The following is a 19,597-nucleotide window of genomic DNA, read 5'->3' on the forward strand; positions in this document are numbered from 1 at the left end:
TGTTCGGAAGAGAAGTTCTCTAACAGCGCGATCCCAGCACTGCTCAGAAAAGACAGATAGAGAATCAGGCGGCTGCAAAGGGTGGCAGTACGACCCTCTTTTGGGGGGGTCTGATTCTAACAAAATATATACACACATATATGCATGCCCAGGGCCGCAAGATAGGTCATAAGCCGATGGTAGATATTTTAGCCAACATCTAGAGGTGTATCTACACATTTCAAAATGCCTATTTTACTTTTTCTGATAGACACGTCCGCTTCTATGAATCAGCGCACTTATTTGGGTACGACGTATCTGGACATTGCTAAAGGCGCGGTTGAGATCTTTATGAAGGTAAAGCATAAATTTTACCCCGACTTTTTCAGCTTACTGTTGTACCTTGTTGGAGTTAAGGATCCCTATGACAGGATCAGTTGAAATGAATGTTTATTGTTTGGTTTTCTTTAACAGCTGCGTGCCCGAGACCCGGCTAGTAGAGGCGACAGGTACATGCTAGTTACATTCGATGATCCACCATACGGCGTAAAGGTAAATAAATACTACTAAATTGTGCTTATATGTGGTTAAAGCGGAGATTTTGTTCTGACAGTGAGACTCTACTGTCCCTCTGGTTCGTAGCATCGGGTCGGGCGGCCTCCCGGTGACGAAAACGGCTAATTTTTGTTAAAATATCCGCAGACCCGGAGCAGCGCAGCCTCTGAACATGGCGGACATTTTGCTTTTGTGTTGGGAAAGCTCTCCAGCGCTGAGATGGAGGCGGAGAGATTTATTATCCGCTGTGACGTAGTGCGTGACGCGTGCACAGGCCAACTCGGTCCGGATTGGACAAGCAGCCTGCCCTCTGTCTCGTGCATTCTCATTGGCCACTGTAGCCTGAACAAATCAACACGATTTGATTTGTGCAACAGCCATCAATAAGCAAATGAGGAGATGCTTTGCAGGTCTGCGTTGCTCTTTACGAGAGAAAGAGAGGGAGAAGCTTGTGAGTTGCCCTTGAAAACAAGCATCAACTTCCTTTCCTCTCCACTCCTAGTACATTCACCTCCCTCCCATTCATATTTAAGATTCCCAAACAAGTCAAAGGTGATTAAATATGCTGTGCACCACGTGCCTGTCACATCAGGTCACTCAATCTTTACTCAAACATAAAATATTCTTATACACTCATAATAACGTTTACATATGTGACCCAGGACCACAAAACCAGTCATAAGGGTCCATTTTCTGAAACTGAGATTTATACATCACCGAAAGCTAAAAAAATAAGCTTTCCATTGATGCATTGTTTGTTAGGATTGGACAGTATTTGGCTGAAATACAACTATTTGTAAATCTGGAATCAATATATTAAGAAAATCGCCTTTAAGTTGTCCAAATGATGCTCTTAGCAATGCATATTACTAATCAAAAATTAAGCGTTGATACATTTACAGTAGGAAATTTACATAATATCTTCATGGAACATGATCTGTACTTAAAATCCTAATGATTTTTCGCTTTAAAAGAATTATCGATCATTTTGACCCATACAATGTATTGTTGGCTATTGCTACAAATATACCCATGCTACCTACAACTAGTTTTGTGGTCCAGGGTCACATACAAGCCATAAACTAGTGTGACTTCATGCTAAAGCCTCACATATGAGACCATTTAGCATGCAATCTGCAATGCTGATGGTTAGGAAATAAGTGCTTCCTGTAGAAATACAAACAAGTGCAAGAACAATAAACCTAGTGCAGAAATGAGCAGATGCTTTGCTGTTTTCATATGTGACAGGGGGTAAAGATAGCTAGGATAATAGAGGTGGTCAGGCATCTGCATGAATTGTATTCAAACACGTATCTTTGCTCAGAGTACTAATTGAACTTAATGGCAGTCGTGAGCAGGATATCTTGTAGTCGTACTTGCTTAATGGATTACTTGATCATCCGAAGACACAAGGGCACGACTAGACTTGCATGTATTACATTCAGGGGCGTCATGCACCGAGTGTTTTTTTGAGGAGGCAGTGACAGTTCTGGCATTTCCAAGTAAGTTTGTGAGTCATGATAGCCTAGTGGTGTAATTCTGTAGTATGCATAGGGGCCAGGTTCAAATCCAATATGTGATCCAGTTTTTTAAAACTGAGATTTGTACTTCATCTAAAAGCTGAAAAATAAGCTTTCCATTGATGCATGGTTTGTTAGGATAGGACAATATTTAGCCAAGTTTCGTCCAAATCTGGAATCTGAGGGTGCAAACAAATCAAAATATTGAGAAAATCACATTTAAAGGTCCAAATTAAGTTCTTAGCAATGCATATTACTAATCAAAAGTTAAGTTTTGATATATTTATGGCAGGAAATTGACAAAATATCTTCATGGATCATGATCTTAATATCCTAATGATTTTTGGAATAAAAAACAATAATTTTGACCCATACAATGTATTGTTGACTAATATACCCATGCTACTTACGACTGGTTTTGTGTTCCAAGGTCAAATATACATTTCTTTAAGCAATGTTGCAACTGAACTCGAACTTCCAGGAATCACCCTGCATTTACATGTATGGAAAACAGACCTGACCTGAACTGACCTTGTGGTAGCATTGTTTGAAAACCCCCCAAAAAACCCAAAATAAAATGAACAATTATTATAAAATGATAGAGCACTATTAATTTTGCACGCACAGAATATTTATTTTTTTGTCATTTGGAAGTTGTGTTTAAAATCCATTTGGCTCAGAAATTTGAGTCACATGCTCACAAGTACTCTGAGTGCATTCAACAGAGCTGTGATTTTTATGAGAATAGGGTTCATAGTGTTTACCATGCTTAAAATCCACACATCAGTCAAAATATTACATATAGCAATAATCCAATAAGCAAACAAGCCCAATTCTTTATCAGTTTTCAGACCTTTCTCTCCCCACATTTATCTCCTGTTTATAACCTCTGTGCCAGTTCTCTTGACGTGCAATTATATTGGATGTGGGAATTGTGGTTATGTGGTCACTTTGCACAGCCTAATTTCAAAGTATCATCCATCTTTTTTCCCAGCCTGGAGTTGAATCAAGGACTGCACTTACTGACATGTGCATGTGACGTAGTGCTGCCTGGGTTCCTGTCTTCTTTGTTTGAAGTTTGATATTGACATTGAGAGTAGCTCTGTGCTTTAGCAGTTCATTAGTATGGACTATCTGGCAGGTAGCCAGTTACTCTCTTGGGGGGTTTTCTTACTCCACTGCTTGTCATGCAGTTTTCCCACCCTGTTTCAGTTTATCCAAGATAATCTGAGGCTGACTTCCAAGTGACACTTAACTCTATAACCGAAGTGCTAGCGGGGCCATATGAGACATGTGGCTTGTTTTAGCCGTTAACTTGATGAGATTGTGAATGTGCAAGTGGCAAATACTATGCATTGTTATCTGACTATGTCTTTGTTTGAGAAAGTGTTATGAGATGTTATAACTGCCCTCTTACATAAGCACTTAGCCCTTTCTGAGCTATTCGTGGCCAGCTTGTTCCTCCTGTTTAAAAAAAATACTTCTCAGCCAAACAGTGCTTCTTCAGAATTAGCGACCAGGCTAACCCAGTTCTCGACTAGAATACATTGGGCAAATACCAGCCTAGCAAGAATCTGGCCTCTGTATCTGACAGAGTGCCTTTTTTTTTCCCGTCAATTATTCATGAGATTTTCAGCAGCTAAACAGTGAAGAGTTCCAGTGAGCCTCCAGTCCTCACAAAGCTCTCTTTTCCTGTTTGTGTGCCTCTCTTGTTGTCTGAGCCCTGGCCAAGCAGAACATTATTCTTAGTCTTGCCTATTTTCTGGAGTTGACACAGTTTTTGCCCTTTGCTGTTTTCTTAATCGATTACCGCTAGGATTGCTTATCATTGAAGCAAAAGGTGAGAACTGGAAACAAAGGGTGTTGTATCTCACTTTGGTTAATGAAGGAGAAAAGAAAAATGCATACAAGTGCATTTGTGGTTTATGCCACAAGGCCTTAAAAAGCATGTTATTTTTGTTTGGGACAAATAATGCAGACACCTCTATATTACATTGTCCTTTATACCTTTTTACTAGGCCTGGGTAAAAAATATTGATTTCTAGATTGTAATCGATTCTCATTTTTACGAAATGGTATTGATTCTTAAATCCCAAGAATCAAGTCTAGCATGTTTTCACACTGTAAAAAAAATTGTAAAAAAATGGCAGCTGTGGTTGCCAGAATTTTACTGTTACAAATACAGTAGCAATGTTTTACGTTTTATGGTTTTAACTTAAATGTACATTCAAATACCGTAGTTTCATTAACTGACATAATGTTATTGCACCAACCCACTGAAGTACTGAAATCTGTTTTGTGCCTTTGTAATACACTGATAACCACCTAAAGGTGGTGATGAGAAAGTCACATGATGAACCAAAGCCCATCACAAGCAGCTTTTAAATATTAGCATATATAGAAGGTGCACAATGTCATTCACACAAACACTAAACACCATCACGGTAACACACATGAAACTGAAATAATGCAATAAACATTCATTTAACAACATTAGAGGTAACATACAATCCTAATGATAAGAAAACTGATAAGAAAAACTAAGAAGAAACAGGTATTTCAACAAAAAAACATGTAATGCAGGGCCTTCTGGGAATGTCAGTTTATGGTTATTCACTGTAAATTTTATGTTCTTTTTTCCAAAACCGTATACTACTGTAAAATTACATGCAATGTCCAATACAGTTTTTCCACCATATATAGTAGGAAACTTACCGTTAACCATTTAACAGGTTTTTGTAGCATTTTTACAGTCTTTTACCGTTAAATTCACTGTAATTCTTTACAGTGCAGTTAATAAATAGAACATTTTAGTGCACGTTCCATTCAATAAGTTGCATAAAGCTTTGAGCTTTGTTACCTTTGATATGAAACAAAGTCTCAAATACTGTCCAGTTTATTACAATATCCAAGGAATAAATACCGTTTTGGTGCTGTTAAATGTGGAGTGACAAATTTCTGTAGCACCTCAAACAAATTCAAGAGAAGTGGCAGTACGAAGCGCAAGTGAACTGATCATCTCCTCCACTTTAATACTAGTTTCAGCATGAAATAAACATGAATAAACATCCAAAGGTATGTTAAAAGAAAGAGTACAACTTACTAAAATCCCTATCCTGTCTTATGTAATCGTTCTATCAGTGTTTCAACCGCAAAAAGAGGTCAGTATAACAGCTTGTAAACAAAATGTCACACAGCGTCACATTTACCTCAGAAAAAAAAATTTGGTGACCATGAACTCGGAGTGGAGCATTTTGCTAAATGTATGTATATATTCATTATAATTTTTACTGTTCTTCAATATTTAATTTATGTTGGAATAAATGTGTAAAAGTTTTTATGACAGCCACCATTTAAATGTTTATATTTCAAAAAAACAAACTGAAGTAGAAATATAATTATGTAATTGTAACTTTAGTATTATTATTATTAAAACTTTATTAAGTGTAATTTAAAAGTTTGTGTACAAATCAGTTCATTTTAACCTTTAATATTATAGTAATGTAGTACCAACTGACTCTCATTTATATTATATAGCAATAGTTGAGAGTCTTTTTTCCTTGAGAAAATTTAGCATGTACTGTACCTGATATATGTCCAAAATAATCTATTTTAAATCAAATTGAATCAAATCAAAAGTTGAATTGAATCGCAAGCTTGTGAATCAGAATCAGATCTAATCGTGAATTTTATGTCATAACCCATCCCTAATTTTTACTTCGCCGCATCTAACATTTGGACACTTTATGAATGTCATTGCATTAAGTTGCATTTATTTTAAGTAATCATAGCACAAGCATAGATTTCAAGCGTCCGTTCATCTTTGGATCAGGAATGAAGATTTATTTATTTTCTACATCCATTTGAAGTTCCACACAACCAAAACTTTAAAACCTCACTGGTTCTCAAGCATCAAGCAAGCACCTATTTACTATATTTGATGAGATCAATGTATGTTTGTCAGTCAGTGTGATAAAAAGCCTAAATTAAATCTTGCATTCAATTACTCAATGCGTATGGGCTAAATTTGCAATGCAGTTTAAAAAAAGAATTACTTTTTGATGCATTAAAGTTTTGGTTCTGCAGACTTTCAATGCATGAATAAAAATTATGTGAGAATATTAAAAATACCTTATGCTTTGAAAATAAACAAAAGTCGCTTACACTTTATTTTAACAGTGTCTTCGTTACAGTGGAATTATACATTTAAGTACTTAGTAATATTAATTAACAACATGCCCTTACTATAAGGTTGCAGTTAGAATTAGGGTTTGATTTAGGGTGGGGCTGTCAAACAAATAATCGCGATTAATCGCATACAAAATAAAAGTTTGAGTTTGCCTAATAAATGTGTGTGTACTGTGAGTAATTTTTATGTGTATATATAAATACACACAAATTAATGTATATATTTAAGAGAAATATGTTATGTACAAAATATTTTTTATTTATATAAGTTATATAAAAATTATAATACATACATATACTTTAAATATTCCTTAAATATTTACATGAATGTTTTTGTATTTATATATACATAATAATTAAACACAGTACACACACATATATTAGGCAAACTTAAACGTATTTTGTATGAGATTAATCACGATTAATTATTCGACAGCCATAATTTAGAGTCATTGCATGTTATTTTGCATAATTTACTGTTAATTCTATAGTAAGTACATGTAAGACAAAAGTCTTATGAATTTGCAACAACATAAGGGTGAGTAAATGATGACAGAATTTTCATTTTCAGGTAAACTATTCCTTTAAGATCAAGTATTTAGACACTTTGTGCTTGTCAGATGTTAGTGGATCAAATTAATAGTTAATGTGTTGAAGTACACCTGTGTGAACCTAAGTAAAAAAAAAAAAAAAAAACGAGTTAGTTTGGACAAGCATGATTTGTTTGTAGATCCCACTTGATATTTTATTAGGTAACATGTGACTAAATTGTCCAAATAGCTTTTAGAGTCAGATTTACATGCATAAAATTCTTTGGTGCAGCCCAGGAATATCTAGTCTGTGAATCCTGTTGCTTTATAATTCTGCCATGTTTATACTGAAGACTGCTTCATGCTTTATCTTGCTGTGAATCTAATGAAATGGGAGCGGTTGAGGTCTTTTCTTCATGACAGATACGCAGACCACATATTTCTTTAGAAATCCACAGGGTTGCTCCTCCTTCTTAAACCTCATTTGCAACATATAACTGAGCATATACTGTCTGCATTGGCTTAATACAAGTAGCTGATTAAAGATGGAGATCACCCAAATGGAGATCTGTTTGTCATGAGCATGATAGTTCCTCTGATCAGTGCTTTGGCTGGTTAACCAGCTCTCATTCCATTAGAGTGACAACTTTAGTTCCTGCTTGGCCTTCATCATCACACATGACAAGCACCACCCGGCAGACCGCAGACGTGTCCCTCCTGCAAAACTGGGTGGATGTGTGTAACCGAGCTCAATGGTTATCTACGATCAGCTCAACCTTTAGGCGGTAGTAGAGATTAAAACCTGGGACAAGGCAACCTGATCCTGGAATAATACTCAGGCCATAAGGGCAGTCGCTTAACCCGCGCGAATCCGCCCCGGCTCGTCACGTGCCCTTTCTGCCGTGATGATTCCTCCTGCAATCACAAGAGCTGTGTTTATATGACTGCCGCTTTCCTCAGAACAGAGGCTTAACAGGGAACAAGTCCTTATCTGTCAGTTTATGTAAAACTGCTCATTTGTCTTACCACCTGTCCTGCGTTTGGCAAGGAAATACAGAGCCAGGTTTTATGGTACGCTAATTCTCAAAGCATTTCATGCTCTCTGTCACTAAACAACTGCTTTATGTTTATTATCACGTTCTGCATTCTGCTCTGGGGGGACATTTATGGACGAATCTCATGAAACCTGATAAGATGATACCTGTTTCATATTTCACCTCAAAATCAAAAGGAAAAAATTAGAAATTTTACATTTGCCTAAAGAAAAACAGAGACCATTGAGTTTTTTTTTTTTTTTTTTTTGCATTGTGACATCTGTGATTGACAAATAATAATAATGTATTTTCTACACTATAAAGCATTTATACATCATGGTAGTTTTTGCTGAGCTGCCTTTAATTATGCATATGTAAATACAGTAAGGAAAATCTAATGAGGATCACTGCTGAGAATGAAATCTTAAAATAAAAAGAAAAATCTTAAAAGCGAAACATTGGTTACGTTGCAATAATGAGAAAATTTGGGGTTGAAATGTGCTAAACTGATACATTAAAAAAAAAAAAAAAAAACTAAAAATAGGCAGATTTTTTTTCCTATAAAATATAAGGGTGACATGAAGATCAGTAAATAATGACAATTTTAATTTGTCTTTCATATTTTTTTCATACATTTTTTTTTAATCATCATTTCTCATTATTGTAATGTACCCAATGCAAAACTGAAGGAAAACATCGGTTACGAAGCAATAATGAGAAAATTTGGGGCAAAATGTGCTTAATTGACATTTAAAAGAATAAAAACTAAAAATAGGTTTAATTTTTTTATATAAAATATAAGGGTGACATGAGAACATTTTCATTTTTTCCCCCTTTTTTTTATTTTTAACAGTGGTTACATTGCAATAATGAGTAACATTTGGGGTAAAATGTGCTTAAGTGATATATTTAAAAAAACTGAAAATAGGCTTAATTTTTTATATATATATATATATATGTATATATATCAAATTTAAGGGTGACATGAAGATGAGTAAATGATGACAGAATTTTAATTTGTTTCTCATATTTTTTACATACATTTTTTATCATAATTTCTTCACTAATTTTCCTCATTATTGCAATGTAACCGATGTTTAACTGAAATTGCAATAATGAGAAAATTGGGGGCATAATGTGCTTAATTGACATGTAAAAAAATAAAAACTACAAATAGGCTCATTTTTTAAAATATAAAATATAAGGGTGACATGAGGGTGAGTAAATAATGACAGAACTGAATTTGTTTCTCATAATCATAACTCATAACATCATTTACATTGCAACGAGAAAATTTGTGGCAAAATGTACTTAATGTACATATTTAAAATAAATAAATAAATAAAATTAGGCTTAATTTTCTTTACATAAAATGTCATTTTATTCTTTTTTTCTCTTTTGATTTTGGGGTGAAATGTGATCTTGATATGTAATAATATATTATTTTAATCGTAAAGTATTTATACATCATTGTAGTATTTGTGGTACTGCCTGAAAAATACTGTAATACAGTAATGAAATGAGAATCACCATTAAAAATAAACATCCAAATATGAAAAATCATCTCAGAAGTGAAATATCTAGTACCTTACAGTAATGAGAAAATAGAAAAATATATGTAATTCCTTTTTTATGGTCTGGATATGCTTTTGTGACATTAACCCATATGTAGATTACAATGTTTGTTCTTTCCTATGTTGGATCGCTGTCGGTTTTTCGTTTCGTTTAAAGAGGGGTTTGAGTTTACATTTCCCCTGTTAAAGCTACAATTAGGGCATTATCCTTTTTCCTGGCTTATTCAGTGTTCACATTCCTTATTCTCTCCCATCTTCTTCTGCCTCGCTGGACAAGCGTGTGATTAAAGGAGAGTCTGATTGCAGTCACACTTCTTCAGAGCCAATAAATTGTTAATGCGGAGGGAAAGAAAGACGGATGGGGAAAAAAATAGAATTACTCTGTTGCTTGAATTATTGAGTGCCAGTTAGAAGAGCTACCGCTTGAATGGTTTCTTTTTTTGTTCCATATATGGATAGAGACGTACACTGTCAAACCACTACTGACAAATCTCTGCATGCTTTGTTCTTTAATGCTTCCCAATACACATAAATCAGCGCGCATACACACATGTGAAGCTCAACCACCTCGGGATCTGACCTGTTCAGTCTTCTCTCCCTTGTGGGGATTTACAATGTATGCATGTTTATGTAATGTGTTATTCACGCTGAGTATGTTTATGTGGAGCAGGAATCATTTTGTAAAAGCAGATTGAGTGAACTATTAACCTTGGTTTTTTTCTCAGCGTATGAACTCATTATATTGTTGTTTTTTTTGAGTGAGCAGTAAAGTAATGACTGTAGTCGTCTACTGGGAGGGGTAATGTGGGTCAGGGACAGACACACACTAACCACATAATGTCTTTTAAAGATAGTCAAACAATCAAACCTTATATAGCGGATCTATGTCGCTTCTTACCAGGCTGCCTATACACAAACATATGTGCAAGTACAAGCAGTACATAAATATACATGCTCATTCAGATGCTGTGCAAAGCTTGTCTTGTGGTCTTTTGGGGGTGTTATTGTCTGACTTTATTTCCACCCTACTTTGAAGTCTCTCTCATCTGACATTTAGGTAGTGCCATTGTGCTTAATGTGTGCTTAAGCCTGCTAAACATTTGTGAATTACACAAAATGCTGATCTCGCTAAGTGAAAAAGTAAGAAAAGCTACAGGTGATTGACATATACTAGGAAGGAAACTTCTGTTTGTTATGTAAAAGTTTGCATTTTGTCCCTGACCGAATTGTTTTTTGACAAACAAGGTTGTGTGGTAATTTAATTGCTGGCCAAATCAACATCTCTGAGTTCACAAGATGACATGGTTTCAAAATTCATTGTTTAAATCCTTTTTGACCACACCGTATGGTAACTGTTGTACTTCGCTGTAATTTGCATGTATATTTATTTCTGAAATGCTGGGAAGTATTTACAAGAACAAAAACAATTTCATAACTGCTCTACCACAACGAGTGGGAGCAGAAAGAGAAGAAAAGCACGTAAGTGTTTGAAATAGGTCTTTTTTTATGGCAGCAACAGCTATGCAATACAATTTTAAAATGTGTATTATATACAGATCAGAGGTCGCATTAACTGAAAATTGTTCGTCATTGACGGAATTTTTTTTATCAGTGACGGAAAAATCGAAAAGGGCCGTCCGTCACTTGGACAGATTGCACTGAGGGTGATCTATTGTAACTTGTATCTGTAATTCCCACCCCTGTCCAGTTAGTGGCGAGTGCACTCCAGTGTAGCAGCAGAGCAAAAGATCCAGAACAAAAATGAAACTGTCACAAATGTTTTGCTATGCGTTTACTCACAGGCGAGTGCCCAGAAGCTACAGCGATCTATCACTCCACATTAAAGAGTGCTAAAATGGTATTTATTGCTTGGATTGCCAAATGAAATGGACAGATTTGAAATCTGAGACTTTGTTTTATATCAAAAGTAACACAAAGCTTAGCCTAATGCGATTTTTTGGATGGGAGGCGCACTATGTACTGTTCATTGATCAACTGAATACAAACAGCATAGACCAAAAGATCGATTAGGATTTACGAATCGTAAAAGTGATTAACTTCAGTGCACTTAAACTTAAACGTTTTGATGTCTTTTCTTAGTTGAAATACAATACGTTCTGATGTTCATTCACGTTTTTTTTTTTTGTGTGTGTGTGTGCTTTAAGTAAAGAAAAGATCGATTCACATGTCCATTGTTCTAATAAGGCAATACAGTGATCTGTCATGACACATTAAAGAGCTACAAGACAGTATTTATTGTTTGAATTTCTTAAAAAATGACAACTTTTTAAAGCTGAGACCTTGTTTTATACCAGAAGTAACCTGCTCTGTCTTGTCTGTCGGCGTGTTGTCAGTTTCCTCTTTGCTCCGCGATGTATTTTTCACTGCGTTAGATCACGATGTGCAGTGTGAGAGCGCCATTGTTTGTCGGACATAGCAACAGTAACTAAGTAGGCAGAGTTTTGTCGAAGGGTCAGTTAATTGAAATTATGAAACTTACACTATTTAACTGCAGTTTATTAACTGAAAATTAAATCTTTAATGCCCTATGAAATACGTTTTAGTTTTATTTTTGACCAAATTCTGTTTTCCATTAATTTTCTGCATTCCATTTTTTAATAATTTCATACAATTTTAATAACCGAAAGCATCTCTAAAATTTTTCAGGAATACTGTGTTGTGTATTTTTCTGTTAAATAAATTCTGGTAAATATTCCTTAAAAATTATGTCTTAATAATTTTATTATTAGTAGTATCACTGTCATTACATTATGAAATACATATCTGTCACAGTTTCTTCAAGTTAAACTGAAGTTTTATTTTGACAGGTTGCTGTGAAGACCTTTAAGTTTCTGTTTGTATATGATATGACCATATATTTATGTGTTCATGTACTCATATTTTGAAGCGTCAGAGGCTAAAAACACTGCACAGCCGTTTCAGTATATGTGTAGTAAATGAAACCACGCATCTGCGCCATTCATTCACACAGACACACGCAGAACATGAAGGATTCATATTTAGATAGTCTTTTTGCAGTATAATATTCACAGATACTAATCCATATTAAATTCTGATTTAAGTGTACTGACCTACTTTTGATTTATTTTATTAATACATTCCATTTTATTTATTCATCCGAAATTCGGCTGTGACGTTCCGCGTTATACAGTACAAATTCCATTTTTATGACCGATTCCATCATTCCATCTGCACTTTCTGCTTCAGGGAAATCATAGGGCCCTATATGCAGATGTTTCATTTACATTTGACATTTAGAAAGAGTCTAGAAATGATTTTGAACTCTAAATCTGTTCTTATATTCTTCTATTCTCATCATTTAAAACCTTGCAAGCTTCTCTTAGTAAATTGCTTGGATTGGAAAGTGTGCTTGTAACTAACTGGCTTGATTTTTTGTTACTTTTAAGTGTGACTTAAAGGGATAGTTCACCCAAATTGAAAATTCTGTCACTAATTACTCAACCTTATGTTGTTCCAAACCCGTAAGACCTTTAGAATACAAATTAAGATATTTTTGATGAAATCTGAGAGCTTTTTAAACTTCCATAGAGAGGATTTCATCAAAAATAGGTCTTACGGTTTTGGAACAACACGAGGATGAGCACTGTCCCCTTAAGTGTCTAAATACACTACTGTTTAGAACTTAGTTAGTAAGATTTGTTTTTTTTTTTTAGAAAGGAAAAAGTTTTATTTTGCAAGAATGTATCAAATTGATTGACAGTGTAGATATTTTATAATGTTAAAAAAAGATATATTTCTATTTCAGATAAATCCTGAAAAAATTGTGTCACGATTTCCACAGAAATATTAAGCAGCACACATTTATGATAATAAATGTTTAGCATATTAGAATGAAGCCTGGAGTAATGATGCTGGGAATTCAGCTTTAACATCACATGTTTTTCTGTAATTTTGATCAAATAAATGTTTTGTGTGCATAGGAGTCTTCCTTCATAAATCTAACCAGACTTTTTGAATGATAGTGTACATTTTGGGTTCAGTGTATAAATGTCACAAGCTTATACGGAGCTGTTTTTCACATCATCTCTGTGTGTTTCCTGTATATGGTAGGCGGGTTGGAAAGAGAACCATGCCACATTCATGAGCGAGCTGAAGAACCTGCAGGCATCTGGACTGACTACACTGGGTCACGCTCTCCGCGCCGCCTTCGACCTGCTCAATCTCAACAGACTCGTCTCTGGCATCGACAACTATGGACAGGTTATGACATCTCCCTTCAGCATTTAGAGTCAAAACAATCTTTACTCAGTATAATAGCAGTATAAAAATGCAGAAAATCTCTCAATAACAAGAGTAGACATTGATTTTATCTTCCATCCAGCCTTGAATGTTTTGTTACATCCTTAAAGGAAACAAATATATTAAAAATATATGTAGCGTAAATATATTTTTGCAGAAAACTCAGTGTATCAACATGTTCCTTCATGGGAAAGTAGCTGGAAAGAAGCCATTACTCAAAAATAACCATTTCACAGCACATCTAAAGTGTGCCAGAAGGCATGAGAGTGACCCAGCTAACATATGGGAAAATATTCTGTACTCCAAAGCTTTAAACCTGATGCTGCCCAATGCTTCAAGCAGCACCGTCCGTTCAGCGAGGCTTTGTAGTGGAGATGCTTTCATCAGTAGTAACAGGGGGTCCTCTTAACTCGGGAGGAGGAATGGATGTAGCAGCATGCAGAGATTACAGAGCCAATTTTGGGTGTTTTTTTGCCTTATGAAACCGTATTTCGTAAGAGTGCACGGGTATCGCCATAATTTACTTTGACTTGTGTTGTTTTTTATACAACATCAAATAGAGCAACATTTAATTGGATTATCTGTAATTCAAAATATTCAGATACTTTACATGCACACATTAAGACCATGCTGGATTACCTAAAATAGGAGACGTGCAGTCTGAGATAACCCTCGGGCAGTGTGGTAATCCACATGCTCGGTCTGAGTAACTGAGTGCTGACCCCTGCAGTATGGACAGAGAGAATGCATCTCGTGTTCACTCACCGTTTACTGTATACACTACAATTAACAACATCTGTCAAGTTAGATATTACTAGGTTCAACTGTGTAGGAATGTGGTTGGTACTTACGGAGATTACATCGAAAACCACATGGAAAATCGAGGAGGGTTTTTTTTTTTTTTTTAAAGAAAGGTGTAGGATTTACAAACATTTTAGATTTAATAAGGTTTGACATAACCTTTCATTTGAGGCACTGAAATGGTTTTTTTTTTTTGTTCAAAATTTTGTGTGGACAGTAAGATTTTTCATGTTTTTAAAGAAGCCTCTTCTGCTCACCAAGCCTGAATTTATTTAATTAAAAGTACAGCAAAAACTGTAAAATTCAGAAATATTTTTACTATTTAAAATAACTGCTTTCTATTTGAATATATTTTAAAATGTAATTTATTCCTGTGATTTCAAAGCTGAATTTTTAGCATCATTACTCCAGTCACATGATCTTTCAGAAATCATTCTAATATTCTGATGTCTAATATTTGCTTCTCAAAAAACATCTTTAAAACAGCATAGCGCAGAATTTTTTCAGGTTTCTTTAAAGAATAGTAAGGTCAGAAGAACAGCATTTATCTGAAATGGAAACTATTTGTAAATGACTTTATCACCACTTATAATCAATTTAAAGCATCCTTGCTAAAAAAAAACATGAATATATACTGATTGAACGGTGTAGTGTGTAATGTTACAAAAGCTTTTTGTTTCAGATAAATGCTGATCTTTGAATCTTTCTAAGAATCCTCAAAAAAATTACTCAACTGTTTTAAATATTAATAATAATAATAAATGTTTTTGAGCAGCAAATCAGCATATTAGAATGATTTCTGAAGGATCATGTGACACTGAAGACTGGATTAATGATGCTGAAAATTTAGCATTGATCAAAGGAATAAATTACATTTTAAAAATATATTCAAATAGAAAGCAGTAATTTTTAAATAGTAAAAATATTACACACTTTTACTTTGGTGTAGTTTGGATCAAATAAATGCAGCCTTGGAGAGAAGAAGAAACACTTTTAAAAAAAATCATTAAACTTACTGTTCAAAAAACTTTTGACTGGTAGTGTTTTTTTTTTTGGTAACACTTTACACTAAGTATCATTAGTTAACATTAGTTATCTACATTAGTTAACATGAACTAAGAATGGACAGTACTTTTACAGCATTTAATGTTAATTTCAGCATTTAACTAATGCATTAAAATCACAAGTTGTGTTTGTTAACATTGCTTAATGCACTATGAACTACATCAACAATGAACGATTGTATTTTTAATTAACATTAACAAATATTAATAAATAGTGTAATAAATGTATTGTTCATTGTTCATTCATGTTAGTTAATACATTGACTAATTATTGTACTCATTGTAAAGTGTTACCTTTTTTTGAGAGAAATTAAAAAGTGACAGTAAAGAAACTTATAAAGCTAAAAGAAATATGTTCTTTTGAAGTTTTATTCATCAAAGACTCCTGAAAAATATCACATATCCACAAAAATATTCAGCAGGACAACTGTTTTCATTAGAATGATTTATAAGAGTGAAGTAACAGCTGCTGAAAATGCAGCTTTGCCTTCATGGGAATAAAATAAATATTATTCTACACTGATGTCATTTTAACTGAAACAGGATAACAGGGTGGGACATATCAAGCAGTCCCTCCCCTTCTTTAACTAGCCAGTAGCATTTGTTTATATCACAGCTGGGCCAGAAACGTTGAGCTTGGTCAAGCTGCATTTAACAGCATATGACAGTCACATTCTCGTCCATAGTGCTATAAAATATGGCATTCTATGTAGAATTCGAATAGGTCTGATACATTTTGTGGTCTGCGCCAATTCACACATGATCCCCTCCATGCTATCATGTCACGTGAACCAGCGCAATCAGACTTTTTTCGCTCCGATGGAAATCATTTACACTGAATCGTTCCATATCCCCTATATAGTGCACTACGTGCCATCCACAGTACAGAAATACTAATTCTGTGAGAAAGTGACTGATTTCAGCCGGAGCTTTAGCATCTCTATATAGCGTTTAGGGGGCGGGACGCTTCAGATTCTAGCAAGCATTTGATTGGACAGAAAGTTTGATGAGACGTTGAAGTGCAGGGTGATGTCATCACAATGGTTGATCTATTTTGGTGGAATCAAAATCAATTTTGATTTCATGGAGACTTTAAGCTTTGGATTTTTTAAATAATGCTCTTCTCTTCTCTCTTATAGGGTCGAAACCCATTCTTTCTGGAGCCATCGGTCATTATTACCATCACAGATGGAAACAAACTGACACATAGCTCTGGGGTGGCTGAGGAGGTGAGGGACAAAAGCTCTACACCAACACGCCAGTATTTTTTGATCCACTTGTTCTTTTATGTTACATACTGCAGGCAGTGTGTCTTTCTTAAAAACCCCTGTGGTATCTCACTTCTTGTTTTCTCTTCCTTCCTCAGCTACACCTGCCGCTGAATTCCCCGTTGCCGGGTAGTGAGCTGACTAAGGAGCCGTTCCGCTGGGACCAGCGACTCTTTGCCCTGGTCCTGCGACTGCCAGGAGTGGCCGTGCCCGACAGCGAGCAGCTGGGCAGCGTGCCCACTGATGAGTCTGCTATCACCCAGATGTGTGAGGTCACTGGAGGTACAGCAAATCTATCGAGCCAATCAGCTGTGCTTGTTTCTGATAAATTGAATCGTTCAAGTGCAATTTATGATGCTTGGATTACACAAAATTGTCCTTTAGATATAGATGTTGCTAGATTAGACTATTTAGGGGAGCTGTAGCACTGTTTTTGATCTTAGGCACTCTTAAAATCTGCAATTAATCAACCTCCTTACAAATCTGTGATTATGTGATTACTCTTCAGCATGGCTCTCACATATAAACTTTTGTTCCAGTGATTTAACAAAACAAAAAGTGTAATTTTGAAGGCTTTGTTTAAAAATTGTAAGTCATACTTGTGATCTCTCACTCTTAAATTAATATACTACCAGTCAAAAGTTTTTGAACAGTAAGATTTTTAAAATTTTTGAAGACATCTCTGCTCAACAAGCCTGCATTTATTTGATCCAAAGTTTAGCAAAATCAGTAAAATTCTGAAATATTTTTTTCCTGTTTAAAATAACTGTTTTCTATTTGACTATATTTTAAAATGCAATTTGATCAAAGCTAAATTTTGAGCATCATTACTACATTGTTTTCTCTTTCTCTACATCATTACTAGTCCTCAGTGTCACATGATCCTTCAGAAATCATTCTAATATGCTGATTTGCTGTTCAAGAAACATATCCAAAGATCCAAAGATCAGCATTTATCTGAAATACAATTTTTTTTTTTTTCGGAAAATAAATTACAGAAATGAATACTTTTATTTAGCAAGGATGCTTTAAAGTGGTGATAAAGTCATTTATAATGTGACAAAAGATTTCTACTTCAGATAAATGCTGAAAGATAAAAATTTTCTGTTCATCAAAGAAACCTAAAAAAAAATTCTACTCAATTGTTTTTAACATAATAATAATAATAATAATAATAATAATAAATGTTTTTTAGCAAATTAGAATATTAGAATGATTTCTGAAGGATCATGTGACTGGAGTATTGATGCTAAAAATTCAGCTTTAAATCACAAGAATAAATTACATTTTAAAATATGTTCAGATAGAAAACAGTTATTTAAAATAGTAAAAATATTTCAAAATTGTACTGTTTTTGCTGCACTTTCAATCAAATAAATGCAGGTTTGGTGGGCAGAAAAGACTTATTTAAAAAACATGACAAATCTTACTGTTCAAAAACTTTTGACTGGTAGGGTAGTTTACACAAAAATGAAAATGTTGTCATCACTGTGGAACATTAAAAAATATATTTTGAAGAATCTTGGTAACCGAATCATTTTGGTGACCACTGACTTCCGTTGTATGAGACATTTTTTTAAATATCTTCTTTTATGTTCCACAGATGATATAAAATCAAACAAGGTTAAAACAACACGAGGATGGCCAACATCTAAGATAATTAGTGATGTCAACAGGTTAGGTTGCTGAAAGGAAGTGATCTGTTGCCGCCCACATATTTGCTTGCATGGTTCTGTTTCTTTGGAAATGCTACTTGTTTTTATAATGTTTTGGAAAATTTCCTCCCATGCACTTAAGTTCTATAAGCGCAGGGTTCTTTTTTCAGTTGATAGTGCAGTTTTGCTGGTTAATCTCATAGCTCCATAGCTCAGCTAACTCTATTTTCTCACCCTTTCTCTATAAGGCCGCTCTTACTGTGTGAGGACGCAAAGGATGCTGAATCAGTGTCTTGAGTCTCTCGTCCAAAAGGTTTTGAGTGGAGTAGTAATACATTTTGAGAAGAGTGGTCCAGATCCACCTGCCATAGGCGAAGGTTAGTGATCATACTGTGATGTTATGTTAGTTCTGTGCTTATTGGGAAAATAATTAATACACATTGATGGTTTTCTTTTCGTGCAGATGGTCTTGTGGATCCAGCTCGTCCTTTGTCGTCCTTTAGTCCACAGCCCTGGCATAGCTGCCACAAGCTCATTTACGTCCGGCCCAACCCCAAGACGGGCGTTCCTGTGGGTCACTGGCCAATCCCAGAATCCTTCTGGCCTGACCAGAACTCCCCCACTTTGGTAAATAATAACCTACAACACAGAGTTTAGTGTAAAGTCAAGCAATGACTTCTGCACATCTGTATTCTTATTACTGCGTCCTATAATAGCTATAAATATAAAAAAAAAATTGTCAGTTGAAATTAATCTGAAATAAAAGAAAATGTGAATATTCAATGAAAAATGTAAACCTTTTTCAGCTAGTTGCCTAGACAATATTTCTATTTTTCACAGTTTAAGTAAAAGCACTAAGATTACTAACCAAAACAAAAATAAAAATAAATGACAACTATTTAGAAATATTTTTCATAACCTAACAAAACGAATCAAATATATATTTAAAAGCACATGAAAATGACTAAAAATGAAACAAAATTAACTGAAAATAAAAAAAGCTAGTTCAAATTTAATAAAAAGGTAACACTTTACAAAAAGGTTCCATTAGTTAACATAGTTGTTAAGCATTACCTAACATTAACGAAGAGCAATACATTGTTACAATACTTACTAATTCCCATTAATGTTAGTTAAAGGGGTCATTA

At 34.6% G+C, this 19,597-nt stretch overlaps 1 protein-coding gene across 1 annotated transcript in view; it reads left to right on the plus strand.

The window, feature by feature from the left end:
• ints6l (integrator complex subunit 6 like) overlaps nucleotides 1-19,597 on the plus strand; it is a 34,040-nt gene continuing 14,443 nt past the window's right edge. Inside the window, exons 1-7 of the mRNA XM_051127555.1 lie at nucleotides 1-336; nucleotides 454-531; nucleotides 13,473-13,622; nucleotides 16,666-16,755; nucleotides 16,893-17,076; nucleotides 18,698-18,826; nucleotides 18,913-19,076. Coding sequence (XP_050983512.1) covers nucleotides 226-336; nucleotides 454-531; nucleotides 13,473-13,622; nucleotides 16,666-16,755; nucleotides 16,893-17,076; nucleotides 18,698-18,826; nucleotides 18,913-19,076 — 906 coding nt within the window. The 5' untranslated portion in view covers nucleotides 1-225. The remainder of the gene's footprint in view (nucleotides 337-453; nucleotides 532-13,472; nucleotides 13,623-16,665; nucleotides 16,756-16,892; nucleotides 17,077-18,697; nucleotides 18,827-18,912; nucleotides 19,077-19,597) is intronic.

This window comes from Labeo rohita, chromosome 14 (genome assembly GCF_022985175.1).
Source record: "Labeo rohita strain BAU-BD-2019 chromosome 14, IGBB_LRoh.1.0, whole genome shotgun sequence".
Taxonomy (NCBI): domain Eukaryota; kingdom Metazoa; phylum Chordata; class Actinopteri; order Cypriniformes; family Cyprinidae; genus Labeo; species Labeo rohita.